This window comes from Garra rufa, chromosome 3, assembly GCF_049309525.1.
Source record: "Garra rufa chromosome 3, GarRuf1.0, whole genome shotgun sequence".
NCBI classification, from domain to species: domain Eukaryota; kingdom Metazoa; phylum Chordata; class Actinopteri; order Cypriniformes; family Cyprinidae; genus Garra; species Garra rufa.
In genome coordinates this window covers 33,247,450-33,262,888 of record NC_133363.1, presented here as the reverse complement: position 1 = coordinate 33,262,888, position 15,439 = coordinate 33,247,450, and the positions used below count along the sequence as shown (strand labels likewise).

General features: G+C 39.3%; 1 protein-coding gene across 8 annotated transcripts in view; it reads right to left on the bottom strand.

The window, feature by feature from the left end:
- The window catches only part of tcf12 (transcription factor 12), a 180,471-nt gene that overhangs the window by 41,483 nt on the left and 123,549 nt on the right, over positions 1-15,439 (bottom strand). The window contains exon 1 of one of the 8 annotated variants that reach the window (XM_073835967.1): positions 2,063-2,273. The exons of 6 other annotated variants lie outside the window; for them this stretch is intronic. In XM_073835967.1, coding sequence (XP_073692068.1) covers positions 2,063-2,122 — 60 coding nt within the window. In that variant the 5' untranslated portion in view covers positions 2,123-2,273. Of the gene's footprint in view, positions 1-2,062; positions 2,274-15,439 lie in introns of those variants that run through there. One more of the 8 variants, XM_073835968.1, reaches the window with a different exon arrangement.

The following is a 15,439-nucleotide window of genomic DNA, read 5'->3' as shown; positions in this document are numbered from 1 at the left end:
TTAAAAGCATTTTGTTCCTTACAGATACAGGTGGAAGCCTTTCGAGAGCAGAAAAACAACACGCACGTTTGCTTTGAACAACTACAGACGAGCAACGCTGACTCATTATGCAAAGTTTCTACCAGAACAAAACCTTCAAAAAGGCACAGTATGCATCTGAAATAAAAACCCCAGCAGAACAGCACATTAGCCCTGTTTATCTTAAAGGAAAAGCTACCACCTTATACAAACACTTCCAAATATATAAAGCGAAAACAGCAGAAAGGAAATAAAATACTTCACACGTCATAAAGGGACCCAATCAAAGCTGGGGAGGCTGCTTGCCCTCCGGGGCCTGGCCATAAAACTATTGGTACCAGCCTGACATTCAAACAAATCAATGTGACTTTTATCTTTGTTGATGCTCACAGCATCTGACATTTAATAAATAAATAATATCTGTGTGCCAAGATATAAATAAAGCAACACAAGGAAGGGTTTATTGGGCATTTACCCACTGCTTTGGATCATAAAGCTCAACTCTGACCCGAGTGAGCCACATGCTCCTCATTTTCTCTTTCCTCCCAGCCTGCATTACAAGGCTGGAAATACTTAATATAAAAAGATCAAAGTGAGCTTTGTGGTGCAGGAACAAAGAGATCTGTCATAATGGCCTACGAGGAAAGCTAACTCTGGACTCTGTCAGATGACCTCAAACGAAGTGAAAACACAAGCGTTTGTCCCCAGAAACCACAGAGAGCGAAACATTTTACAAAGTTGTGCAAACATGATTGCTTCCGCCCTTGTTAAAAGCAGCATTAATAATGCGAATAACAAATTTAATAAGCAAGCTCTTATTAAATGGGTAACGGATCGTTGTTAAATTCATCAAACAGATGGAGAAATCTCTAGAGCCCTGCACAGACACAGAGAGAAAGACATCAGGGAAATCTACTGGAAACTTTTTCCTCTCTACTGTAGTTGTGCGTTCAGTGCTTTGCATTGTCTGGGGAGCACAGACTCACTTTAAGAAAGTAGGTGGAACATTCAGCTCCTTGTCAACACACGTTTACTTGGCCATCTAATTCAGGACTAATTCAGCACTACAAAATAAGCGAAAAATTAAGATTTAGCCTAGCTTAAGAGGGATAAATTAAGCAAAACCATTTTCACAGTTAATAATAATTTTTTCTAATTATTCGAAGTATTTTTAACTTTGAGGTCAACTCAAAAAACCCACTCATGACGGACAAGTGCAGGTTTGAGTCGCCACCTCCTCTTTCTCACAATCGTCAAGCACCAGACAAACGTTCAGCACACATGCACACGAGCGTTCACACGGACAGCCACACGCAGACAGGCAAACAGGCATCGTGAGAGGCACACAGAAATCAAAGGGCCTGTGGTGGAGAGGTTTAGGAGTCCCATCAGGATTCCTGTAGAGAGAAGAATGCCTGGCTGATTAAAAACAGATGGAGAAACAGCGATGCTGCAGCTCTGAGCTCAATCTGCAAACAGGAAAGTCAAACCTCAACAGACAGACTCTCTTCCTTAATCATTCCCAGACTCCCACTTGTTATTATTGTGAACCCGTCTCAGCAAAGCGGCCGCTCAGAGCTCACGGTGAGCCACAAGCACAACCAGCATCACTCAGACACAACTACCAATACACAGAAAAAAATCTGACAGTTACGTCAAACAAGTGCTTTTATATAAAAAAAAGGGCGACAGGTTTGCAGAAGTGTCACTTTGTATCTAAAAACATATGTATATTTTAGATACTCAGTCTGTATTCACATTTCAACTTTTAAAACTCTCTACAGTAGTTGAAAACTGAACGGACTCACACTTTGTAAACTGCAATTGAAAGTAAATGTTGACCCAGCTCAGACTGAGGTAATGGAAACACAGTCAGCAGTCACACACACATACACGAGCAAAGCCGAGAGCGACGAGACCCTCAACTCAGTTTCTACACACTGAACAGACACGGCTCACCACTCCATTAAACCTGACAGCCCACCGCGCACATGAAAAACATGTTTACTTATACACATTTCCTCTGGGGAGAGAAGGCACTCACCGATTTTCCGTTGTAGTAATACATGCTGCCCATTCCAGGCACGGGGTAGGCGCAATACATGGTAAAAGCCTCAGCGATACTGGGAAAGACGTGGAGCCTAATACGGAGGATCTCTTTTCAACAACCCGCTCCCTACACATACATCCACCCGCTGCACAAGGGACTAATTCCTTCAGTGCTGGCCCCTTACACATGGATCTACTCACAGACAACTTATGCAAAGCAGGACCGTACCAACTCAGCCGGCAGCGAGGGGGAGGAGGTGGCTTAGGGGAGGAGGAGGAGGAGGATGGACCAATACCCAGAGCTAGGCTCCCCTAAAGCCTCGTAAGTGCTGAGGCAAAGAGAGGAGGGGGGAGATGGAGGATAAAGAGCGAGGGAGGGGTGGAAAACAAATGAGTAAGTGGATTGACTTGTACTTTAAAAAAAAAGAGAGACAGAAAGGAAATTAGAATAGTGGGTTTTTGTGCAAAAGAAGGGGCAGAACGAAACACTGAAATGACTGTAATGTTCATTTACCTGTTGATTCTTGCCTATTCTTACACAAGCAAACAGAAAATGAAATGAAACATTAACCGATATAGTTTAGAGGAGCATGCAAGCACAAAAACACAAACACACACTGGTCTAAATCCTGAGCTGATTAATCTTTTTAGTGATTATTGTTTTTCTTTTATTGAGCGGTTGGATTGAGGGTATGGAGAGGATTTCCTCACTGCGTCAATAATCTTGTAAATGAAAAAAAGTTAGGGATAACTGTATAACAGTAATACAACAATATATTATATATATATATATATATATATATATATATATATATATATATATATATATATATATATATATACATACACACACACACACACACACACACACACACACACACACACACACATATATACATAATATTAATACTAGTAACATATAAGAAAACACTATAAAATATTATAAAAGTGACAGTAAAGACATTTATAATATTAAAAAAAGATATTAAAAAAGCTGTTTCCTTTTGAACTTAATATATGTTTCCTTTTGAACTTAATATACTTAATATAACATAATATATGTGACCCTGGACCACAAAACCAGTCATAAGTCGCACAGGTGTATTTGTAGCAATAGCCAACAATACATTGTATGGGTCAGAATTTTCGATTTGTCTTTTATACCAAAAATCATTAGGATATTAAGTAAAGATTATATTCCACGAAGATATTTTGTACATATCCTACCATAAATATATAAAAATATATTTTTTGATAAGTAATATGCATTGCTAAGAACTTAATTTGGACAACTTTAAAGGCTTTAAATATTTTAATTTTGCACCCTCTGATTCCATATTTTCAATAATGTCCTATTCTAACAAACCATTCATCCGTGGAAAGTTTATTTACTCAGCTTTCAGATGATGTTTAAAATTCAATTTAAAAAATGTGACCCTTATGACTGGTTTTGTGGTCCAGGGTCACATATATGCTTTAATTATATGAAAATATAGTAATAATCAATGGTGATACAGAATAAGATATTATTAGGATTAGACAATGCATTTCTCATGCCACGCACTTGTTTGCCCTTAACCAAGTCTCGCTTGAATGTTGTGACCTGTGGCTGTTGTTTTAATAGTCCCCCCACAGTGGCGTGACAGCAAACACAGAGAGCTGTTGAACACATCCAACAGCTGCAGAGGGGCCGAGCCTGACGTCAAGCACGAAGAGCAATGACGCTCTACTTCCTCACAGGTCCCCTCCTCTCGCTCTCATTGTACCCCTTCCTGGGCCTCTTGCCCATAGACCAAGGGGGCGGTAGGGTACACAACCCAAATAACAGGCGCACTGGGGGTGGGAGAAGAGAATAAGGGGAAAGAAGGAAAATGAAGGGAAATGGGAGGGTGGAAGTGGAAGAGAGGCGAAAGAAAAAGGCTGGACACAGTCATTGAGAATGAATGGACAGGGGTGCAAAAATAGACGGGGAGGCCGAGGTCGTCCACGTGCTGTGAACACGCTGACCTGTAGTGCCATCGGCCTCTTTAAAGCCCACTCGGGCCCGCTCCTTTCATGTCTGTCACTGCAGGCTTCCCAGTCCAAACACCGTCCCATTCACAACATTATTGTTATGGAAAGATGAAAGCCTTCCCAGAAAACGATACTTTATTATGCTTTCCCCTCTAATTCTATTATTATTTATGCTCTTTTCTTCTCCGAGTGAGACTCTTTCAAATGTGTCCAAGGTGGTTGAGATCGACAGGCTGGTACCACTTTAAACCTGGAGCCGTTTCAAGTCGATTCTTTAGGAGAGAGACGGCCGTGATGGAGGAATGCTTGAAGGCTCCATAAAACAAATCCAGATAAAGAATGCGCTGCTGGGAGGAAAAGAACACGCAAAAAATAATGAAAGAGACAAATGAAAAGGGACAGAAATGAAATCGCAAATCACGGACACATGTCCGTAGAGTTCGCAACGCATGTTTGCTTTGTTCTCACAAGACTTACACACAGCTGCCACACATAACTTTGTTTCGATCACCACTGTGAAAATAACCAATCGCTGGTGAGTTTCGTTGAACATAAACTTGAACGCCATCGGTTACATTTCGTTACTAGGTAGATACAACATGATGAAGCAACTTTTTGCCTCAACCAGCTAGAAGCACGACAACACATTATGTCAGCTCTTATTTCAAATGCGCTGCTCTGATAGCTCCACCCACAGTGACATTTGATCAATCAAGCATTTTTGTCTTGTTTTTAAGTATATAAAAAAACTGTAAAGATGGTCAGACTCTTGTTTTTTCCCCTTTTATTGCTTTAAACAACAATTGTAAAACAATTCAAAACAGCTATTTTATGTGTTAAAATATCGTTTTTTTTAGCAGCCATTGAAGTCTTCAGTGTCACATGATCCTTCAGAAATCATTCTAATATGCTGATTTCGTGCTCAAGAAACATTTCTTAGTATTATAATTGTTTATTAAAATTTTATTCTGTTTAAGATATATATACAGCTATATACACACAGATGCGTCAGAAAGGAAACACAATGCATTGAGAACTTTTTGAATTTGAAGATCAGGGTAAATTGAACTTATTTTGTCTTCTGGGAAACATGCAACGATCTTCTGTAGCTTCTGAAGGGCAGTACTAAATGAGAAAATATGATACTTAGGCAAAATGATAAAAATGTACAAATCTTCATTTTATTCAAAAGTTTTCACCCCCTGGCTCTTAATACATTGTGTTTCCTTCTGAAGCATCAGTGAGTGTTTGAACCTTCTGTAATAGTTGCATATGAGTCCCTCAGCTGTCCAGAGTGTGAAAAAATTGATCTTAGAATCATACAGTTATTGTTGGAAAGAGATTAAATACACAAAAATGTTGAAAACCCAAAGAATTTGTGTGACCTGAAAGATTTTTCTGAAGAACAGCAGGCAGTTTAACTGTTCAGGACAAACAAGGGACTCATAACTATCACTAAACAAAAAACACAGCTGTGGATCATTCAGGTAACAACACAGTATTAAGAATCAAGTGTGTAATTTTTAAACTGGGCCATTTTTATACTTTATGTAACTGTATTTTCTGTAACCATTTTCTCTTGTGGACTATATGTAAAGGTCTTTTGTGTGAAATATCTTATTCAGGTCAGTACTAAATAAAAAATAAGATGTAAGATCCCTATAATAATTACCATTTAGCAGATTCTGCAAGATATGTGTAAAAATTTAACCTCAACTGTAATTTGTTGTTAGTGAGGGCACCAAACTTAATGCTGGAAACGTAATGCACCACACAGTCGAGACGCGCCTGGTTAAGACAGTGTTAAGCCAACCCAGTTCTTCATTACAGCACAGACGCAGGAGGTTTGGGATTCACCTGTACTGATTGTGTGGATTATGGAGTTTAAATGTAATAGGTGCTGCAGACAGTCTGTCCCACTAATCAATCTGAAAACGAGACACTTCCACATCAACATCCCCACACACATCCCACGCCTGCGAATTAGAAACATGCAGAACGCTCATCTCAGCCCATACAAGCTAATTTAACATCTTCGTGTTTCTATAAGGCCATTCATCACAACACATTAGGAGGAAAATTTCTCTCTACGGGTCTCGTGGGCTTATGAGCATTCTGTTATGTGCTTGTAATGATTAATGTTTCCCTGCCCGAGGACAGCGCCGAGACAAAACACACAAAAAAGACGACACGAACATTATATTAGAATAACACCGGTACTTAGCGAGCATCTCCTCCAGACATGATAAATCCACCGGGGCCCTTTCATCAGGCTCCAGGAGAAAGCTTCAGGTTTTGAAGCCTTCTTACACGTCTGGGCCAATGCAACAGGTCTTCATCCAATTATGGCGTACCTGCCATCGAGCAACACAAAAGCTGCAGCTTCACCGATTTACCTGACTTGCACCTACATCCACAGCCCACAGTGACACCTTCTCTATGTGACATCTGCTGTCTGCTGACCTACAACCGGCATGTCTGGGGCTCACGTGCGGGCTGTGCTCCAGCCAGGTAAATCATGGCAGTGTGGCTTAGATTAGCTCTACTTTACACACATCACATCTTAAGTTAATCAGCTCTGACTGTTGACAGAGCACGCTCTTAAAGTGACCACAGCTGTGAGGATGTACATTTATGGAAAATGCAAATAAAACGTATTTATGTCACTTCAAAATCTGAATGTGGGTCTAAATTAGCATGTTTCTATGCCGTACTCTGTAACTGTAGATGAAAGACACATGTCTCAGCTCTTTTGTGGGCTTCATGATTTAAGGCTCTGAAGTCTGAGGTAAATTTCAGCAGCCTAAACAGATAAAGAGACTCGTTCCTTCGTCCTAAACTGATAAAGAGGTGGACATGTCTCTGTTCAGCATCAGACTCAAACCAGAAACATCTATCTAATCACTTATCTGATGAGCTCATATCCTTTCACACACACACACACACACACACACACACACACACACACACACACACACACACACTACCTATTTAAATAAGGACATACTATAGATTTAAAAAATTATGTACGAACTAGTTTCATCAAAAGTTTACATACACTTTGCAGAATCTGCAAAATGTTAATTATTTTATCAAAATGAGAGGGATCATACAAAATGCATGTTATTTTTTTTACTTAGTACTGACCTGAATAAGATATTTTGACATAAGAGACAATTACATATAGTCCACAAGAGAAAATAATAGTTAAATTTATAAAAAATTACCCTGTCCAAAAGTTTACATACACTTGATTCTTAATACTGTGTTGTTACCTGAATGATCCACAGCTGTGTTTTTTAGTTTAGTGATAGTTATTCATGAGTCTCTTGTTTGTCCTGAAGTTAAATTGCCTGCTGTTCTTCAGAAAAATCCTCCAGGTTCTACAAATTATTAGATTTTTCAGCATTTTTGTGTATTTGAACCCTTTTCAACAAAGATTGTATGATTTTAAGATCCATCTTTTCACACTGAGGACAACCGAGGGACTCATATGCAGCTATTACAGAGGGTTCAAACACTCACTGATGCTTCAGAAGGAAACATGATGCAGTAAGAGCCAGGGGGTAAAAACTTTTGGACAGAATGTGTACATTTTTCTTTTTTTGCCTAAATATCATATTTTTTCATTTTGTACTGGCCTTCAGAAGCTACAGAAGATACTTACATGTTTCCCAAAAGATAAAATAAGTTAAATTTAGCCTGATCTTTAAATTCAAAAAGTTTTCACGCCCCAGCTCTTCATCGCATAGAGCAGTGGTTCTCAATCCTGGTCCTGGGGGACCCCTGCTCTGCACATTTTGCATGTCTCCCTTATTTAACACACCTGACTGAGATCAGCTCATTAGGAGAGAGATCCATGAACTGAACTAACAAGCTGAAGATCTCAATCAGGTGTGTTAAATAAGAGAGACATGCAAAATGTGCAGAGCAGGGGTCCCCCAGGACCAGGATTGAGAACCACTGGCATAGAGCATTTAAAAAAAAAAGCCTGATAGAGTGTATTCGTTTAGTTTTTTTCTGCAGGATTGAAAATGCTAAAAAAAATCTAAAGTCTTTTCCAGACCTCAATTCTTCCAGTCAATTTGGAATAGTATAGCTAAATAAACACTGACCCACACACACTGACCCAGTGCACTGCCCTCTGTTGGCAGGATTATGACCTGTTGGCCTAGAGGACAAACCCCAGACAGACACATGGGTTTAAAGTGGGACATAATGAGCCTAAATATCAGATAAGTTTGGGAGGAAGTGGAATGTCTGAAGATCAAGAATGCTATTAAAAGCTACAGGTTACAGGATACCATCTGCACACGTGGGTCATGGGAGGATACAAAACAGCCTTAGAGAAGGACAGCACATGACTATAAGCTCTGAGATATCAAACCAAATGTGCCTTTTATTTTTATACCACTAGCTGCAGAATATGCTTTTTAAAACAGAGATGTGAGGCCGTAAAATCCAAGCGCTGTGGAAATACAAAAGAGAACAGAGATTTTCTCCAGAACAAAGAGCTGTGGCCACATGAAAGACCTACATCAAACTGTACTGTTATTCTTTACAGGGCTTTAGTGGGGCCTTTTATCCCAAGGCATGTCCAACTACACAGGGTCTTCACTGCCAGGTTGTGACCTTGCATTAGAGGCAGGGGGTTCAAAGAGAGTAGGCAAAAAAAAAAAGGAGGGGGAAACAACCCAGCACACAAAAAGCCCAATGTGGCGTTGGTGACCTGCATCAGCTTGCATGGCCTGTAGATGGCTGTCTAGTCAAAAATGCAGGATGTATCTTCTGAATGGTGAAGCTCCAGTCAAGCTGACATCTCTGAGCTTTGGGCGCTAGTCTCGTGTCCTTGTCGCCACAGTGGATCATAACCTTCTTCTCACTTCTCTCCTGGTGCTCGTTTCCTCGCTAAGTGCAACTTCTGCCCGAGCGAGGGTGCCTGAGCGATCTGTCAAGAGCAAATGACAATCTTTTTTGTCATTCACAGCCAGCATGCAAAAGGCCCCGAAGGAAGGCGAGCGCTCCCTGCTGCTTTCTCTCCTTGCCTCTTTTCCTTTCTCTCTCTCTCTCTCCTCCGATCATCTCTTCTGGGCTGAACATCGGCGCCCCGGCACAGGCAGTGTCACATCAAACAGTCGTGCCCGTGACAAGGGTGTTTAAAAAAAGCCTGGCTATTTACACATATAGGCTGCAGCTCCAGGCTCTCCGCCAAGTATAATTCTCCCACAAGATGCAGTTACTTGCCCAAAGTCATGAGCCCGTCCATCCGCCTTTGACTCTTTTTCTCCCTCTGTGGCTGTCAGGAGCCAGGGTCCTTTAGCACAGGTGTCCACACAGCTGCCTGACAGCATAGCTGCCGCTACGCCAGACGCACATGCAAACTGCAGAACACGCGTCTGCCACACTCACAGCGGCAAACACAGTACCCTACAGTACCTTCAGACATGCCTAAAACACTAGCAGCCAGTAAAACAACTAGTTAGCCAGGCTTTATACAGTAAAACTCATAAGAATTGCACTTACGCCTTAGGCTGAAAGTGCAATACATTTATGGTGATAATCAAATTATTTAGTTAGAGGGATAGTTCACCCAAAGATGTAAATTTGATGTTTATCTGCTTACCCCCAAGGCTTTCAAGATGTAGGTGACTTTGTTTCTTCAGTAGAACACAAACAAAGATTTTTAACTCAAACCGTTGCAGTCTGTCAGTCATATAATCACAGTCAATGAGACCCACAGCTTTGAGAGTCAAAAAAAAAAGTCAAATTAAACCCTGCGGCTGGTAACACACGAAACAATTGGTCTGTGCAAGAAACTGATCAGTATTTATATCATTTTTTTTTACCTCAGATTCACCACAATGCCCAACTGTCCTGAGCGCGTTCACAACAGCCGGCACGCTGTTTTGTTCGGTTTCTTGCACAGACCGGTTGTTTCGTGTGTTAAGATGTTTTTTTTTACTCTCAAAGCCATGGGTCCCATTGACTGCCATTATATGATTGACAGACTGCAACGGTTTGAGTTAAAAATCTTCGTTTGTGTTCTACTAAAGAAACATCATTACCTACATCTTGGATGCCCTGGGGGTAAGCAGATAAACATCAAATTTTAATTTTTGGGTGAACTATCTCGTTAAAAATATATATTTACACTGCATATTTAAAGGGATGGTTCACCTAATAATGAAAATTCTGTAATTAATTACTCACCCTTGTGTCGTTCCAAACCCGTAAGACCTTTGTTTATTTTCGGAACGCAAATTAAGATATTTTTGACAAAATATGAGCACTGTCTGACCCTGCATAGACAGCAACGCAACTGACACATTTAAGGCCCAGAAAGGTAGTAAGGACATTAAAATAATCCATGTGACATCAGTGGTTCAACCGTAATGTTATGAAGCTAAAAGAATACTATTTGTGCGCAAAGAAAAAAAAACATTTCTTCTCTTTCGTGTCTGTCTTCACAGAGTTTTCATAAGAGTAAAACATGTCAGTTGCATTGCTGTCTATGCAAGGTCAGAAAGCTCTCGGATTTCATCAAAAATATCTTAAATTTTGTTCCGAATATGAAGGTCTTATGGGTTTGGAACGACATGAAATTTTTTTTTAAATTTGAGCTATTTGCCAAGGAACATTTTTCACTTTCATTTAGTTTAACCTGAACAAAAATAAAAACTATATACAATTATAAAAATAAAGGTTCTTTATTGGCATTGATGGTTTCATGAAGAACCTTGAACATCCATGGAACCTCGAAAAAGGTTCTTCAGATTTTTTTAAAAGTTCTTCAAAATGGTTCTTTTAGGAACTGTTCACTGAAAGGTTTTTTGAGGAACCAAAAATTGTGCTTCTATTGCATCATTGCAAAAACACCCTTTTGGAACCTTTACTTTTAAGAGTGTAGACCCTCCAAAACTAATAAAAAAGACCAATACTTTAAGTAAAAATTAAAATACCCTAGTATAAAAACTACAACAGTTTCTCAAATGACACTAATTTCCTATTTCCATGTGTACTGACTTCGTGTCAGTTGTAACATGAATTTGGGAACACAATGTATGTCACCCAATTCACCACATTGCTAATGAGAAATTATTATCTTATGGTCATATACAGTATAAGATACAATTACAATATGATTTAAAAAAAATTGTTTTCAACAATTTTTTATTAGAAAAATCACAATTAGATTTTTTCCAAAAGAGTTCATCCCTACTTATGTCTAATCTTCAAATGTTTAGTGATTGAATAAGCAACATCCGCTATCTTTCTCTAAACCTTTTCCTGCAGTTCAAGGGTTAACACGATTCCCTCATCTTCCCAAAACAGCAAGTACACAAATCAAACATGGTTATAAATATTTGTACGTCCTCAATCTGCTGCCATGTCTTATTTAGGGCTTTATGTCGTAAAGCATGCCCTCGCTGCTCCACAAAGGAGCGGATGCTATTCCATAAATATTTACATCTATACGTAAACTGCGCCGATCCATTAGCCGCGTTGCGTTTAAAAAAAGTGATGAGCTGGTAAGAGCTAAATAGTTAAAGTATTTTTAGGTGAGTTGGGGGTTGTATTCCCTGTGGAGGCCCTGCTGATGGGAAGCATTGTGTTCATTTTGTTTATCAAGCAGCTCTACGGGCCTCTAGTGGGGCTCGTCTGCTTACACAAGCAAAAGCTTTCAGAGGCATCTGCAGCTGCAAGCCCACTGTACAGGTACCCTGCAGACTGCATGCGCGCACACACACACAAATACACAGCTGCCCCAGCAACCCTACGTGGCTCTGCAGGTGCACCTGTACCGCTGTGGCTACCAGCGCTCTTCATTCTCACTTCTAGGCCTTTGACATCTCTTGTCCAATGATGACGACTGATGGCTGTCATCAAATGCCGGTCCACACAAACCATGTTTCCAACCATCCATATTTGAATGCAAATTCTAGGATATTGTGGTAAAAATGTTGGATGTAAACACCAACATGAGACTAAAATTTCCACTGTGCACCAAAAACTACAACAAAAACACAAGGTAAATTCATAGAAATGCACAAAGAAGTTAAATGTCTACATTAACTGGGTTTCTATTCATGAATTTTATGGAATATTCCATGAAAATGCTAAATGGAAGCAGTAACATGAGTAAAAACACTTCTAAATGCCACAGATTCTATGATGCACATCCAAAAAAAGTCAAATGACTTTTCCTCATGTCATACTATTCACGGCCACTCTCAAGCTCATGTGTACAGTGCATGTGATGTAATTTTAATCCTAAAAATACTGTACATGCGCAGCTAGAATTTTTCTAACTATGCATACTGTGTACACTCAAATCACACAAAACGCTTTGAATTTTTCAGCACTTATTAGTCCATAAGGCTTATTGTTTTAGTCAATACAAACAAAACTGAGAAAAAATAATGAGATGGAACAATAACAACAACAACAACAACAACAAACTACTGGAGACACAATAATAGACATTTTCGGTGTTGGGTGCTTGTGTGAATGAGTTCAGTTTAAATTAGTACAAAGTTATTTTTAGATCTTATAACTTCTGGAGAGAAATAGCACAGACACTTGACAAGAATGAAACTTTATAGTGTGCATTTGTTGAGCACATATGTGACCCTGGACCACAAAACCAGTCTTAAGTCGCTGGGGTATATTTGTAGCAACAGCCAAAAATACATTGTATGGGTCAAAATTATCGATTTTTCTTTTATGTCAAAAATCATTAGGAAATTAAGTAAAGATCATGTTCCATGAAGATTTTTTGTAAAATTCCTACTGTAAACCTATCAAAATGTAATTTTTGATTAGTAATATGCATTGTTAAGAACTTCATTTGGAGAACTTTAAAGGTGATTTTCTCCGTATTTTGATTTTTTTGCACCCTCAGATTCCAGATCTTCAAATAGATGTATCTCAGCCAAATATTGTCCTATCCTAACAAACCATACATCAATAGAAAGCTTATATATTGAGCTTTCATATGTACATCTCAGTTTTGTAAAATTTAACCTTATGACTGGTTTTGTGGTCCAGGGTCACATATGTTAGCACACACTATCAATTCTTAATTATAAATTATCTATTACAAATAATGTTTTGTTCAGTTTACAAAAAAAAAAATATATATATCCACATTTTTCTTCAATGTGGAAGTAAGCCTATGGGTGAGACGAAAAGCAAAATAATGAAAAGAATAACAACATGCAGTAAACTGTAAAACTGTTTGCACTACAAACCAGTGTGCTCATAATTAAGATAATACATAAAAATAATATGGTAAAACACACCAATTTGCAATTTCAAGCAGCAAAACGAGCGGTTTTGCACAGCTAAAAATAGCTGGACGTGGATGAGACCAGAAGCAAGACCTGAAAAAATTTACAAATGCTCGCACCCGCTCTTACAGGAAGAAGAAGGTGGATAAATGCTTTGTAGCTGTACTTGACAATTCATTAATTACATTTAGAGGGACAGTTCACCCAAATATAAAAAGTCAACTCATCATTTACTCACTCTGGTGTTATTCTAATGCTACATGCCTGTCTTTTGTTTTCAGACCACAAAAGCAGAAATGCAAAAGAAGTGTCTTGCTGATGCTTGTCCATATATATTGGCTGGAAATAGCAACCAGCATGAAGCTTTAAAAGAAAGATACAGAAGTGTCACAGAATGATCCCATGCGACACACGCTGTATATTCCAAGTGTTCAAGGGGTTTACGGTAGGATTCGGTAAAAAACAAACTGAAAGTCAATGTATTATTTAACAAAAAATCCTGACCTTGGCAATTGGTCTCTGCGCACAGGTGTGCGTTCAAGCACAGCAGTTCACTCAGACTCAACCATGAAAAGCACACAAGTTGTGAGAAACCAAAAGTAAAAAAGCATATGACATGAAGTGCCCAGAAATCCCCCTCAAAAAATTATGGCTGCATGTGGATGAGGGTTTATAATTTCTTCATTGAGTTAAAGGTATAGTTCACCCAAAAATGAAAATTCTGTCACTAATTACTCACCCTCATGTTGTTCCAAACCCTTAAGTCTTTCATCTATCTTCGAAACACAAATTAAGATATTTTTGATGAAATGATGAGCTTTCTAAACCTTGATTATACAGCAATGCAATTGACATGTTTAAGGCTCAGAAAGGTAGTAAGGACATCGTTAAAATAGTCCATTTGACATCAGTGGTTCAACCTTAATTTTTCAGTGAACGCTCCCTTAAAATAGCTCCAGATTGGTCCGATTGTCATGACAGTCAGCCAACAGACATGAATGAGATAACTTGTTGCTGCAATGAACACAACATATATATTCACCTCAAAAAAGAGAGCACATGGATTTTGTTTTGTGCTTTTTGGGGTGAACTGCAGAACAGAATCTTACAAATGCACACCTGTGCACTGAGAAAAACAGCCAAGGTCAGGATTTTTGTTAAATAATATATTAACTTTTGGTTTGTTTTTCACCAAACCTCATCGTTCAGCCCGCATGGGACCATTGTGTGATACTTTTTTTTTTTGTGTGAAAATTCTCATTTTGTGGTCCTAAAAATAAAGAAGGACATACAGCATTAGAACAACAGCAGTGTAAGTAAAATTTTCATTTCTGGGTAAACTATCCAATTAATAAAACAGCCCACACTATCTATAATTCTATCAGGCAATTTTCCAAAAAGTGACGATTTTGTGCTCCTGAACACATGGAATGGAAAAGCTGCTTTGCTTGCTAATGATTTTTGCAATTTTAATTTTTTTTACTAAGATGGAAACAGGAACCGACGCAAACTCTCATCTGTTGTGAGTGGGATTTCGAAGAGAATCCAGTCTTTCTTACATGAACAGGGTTCTATATTCCCGGTGTGCACCGTCACTGCACTGAATTGAGCTGCTTTGAGTTATGAGTCACACAAGTGCACCTGCGGCCATGTGTTAAGTAGTGACAAATAAAAGCCCTATGTCCATTTACACAACAAAGAGATGTACCCCACGAGGCCACCAATCTCTCCTCAACCCCCTTACCACCCCACCTCTCCGTCTTTTTCTGTCTTCTCTTGTTTTTTCCTCTGCCATTAGTAGCGAAAAGTATCTCGCTCCCCGTTCCCCCCCCCCCCCCCCCCCCGAGTCCCGTATCACTAGAGTGACTCGGTTCCAGACAAGCTACGATTCAAACACAAATTTAAAGACAAAAGTGCATCGCGCAACTTCCTATTCATGTCTGGCGGAAGAGTCGCGCTTGATTTCTCGCCTGCGTGCCGTGCGATTATTGAGAGCTCACGAAGACTAATCCTGCTGCCACGCGGCCCTCAAAGGCCTCGTTTTGTTCTGCGGGAGGAATCCGAATCCT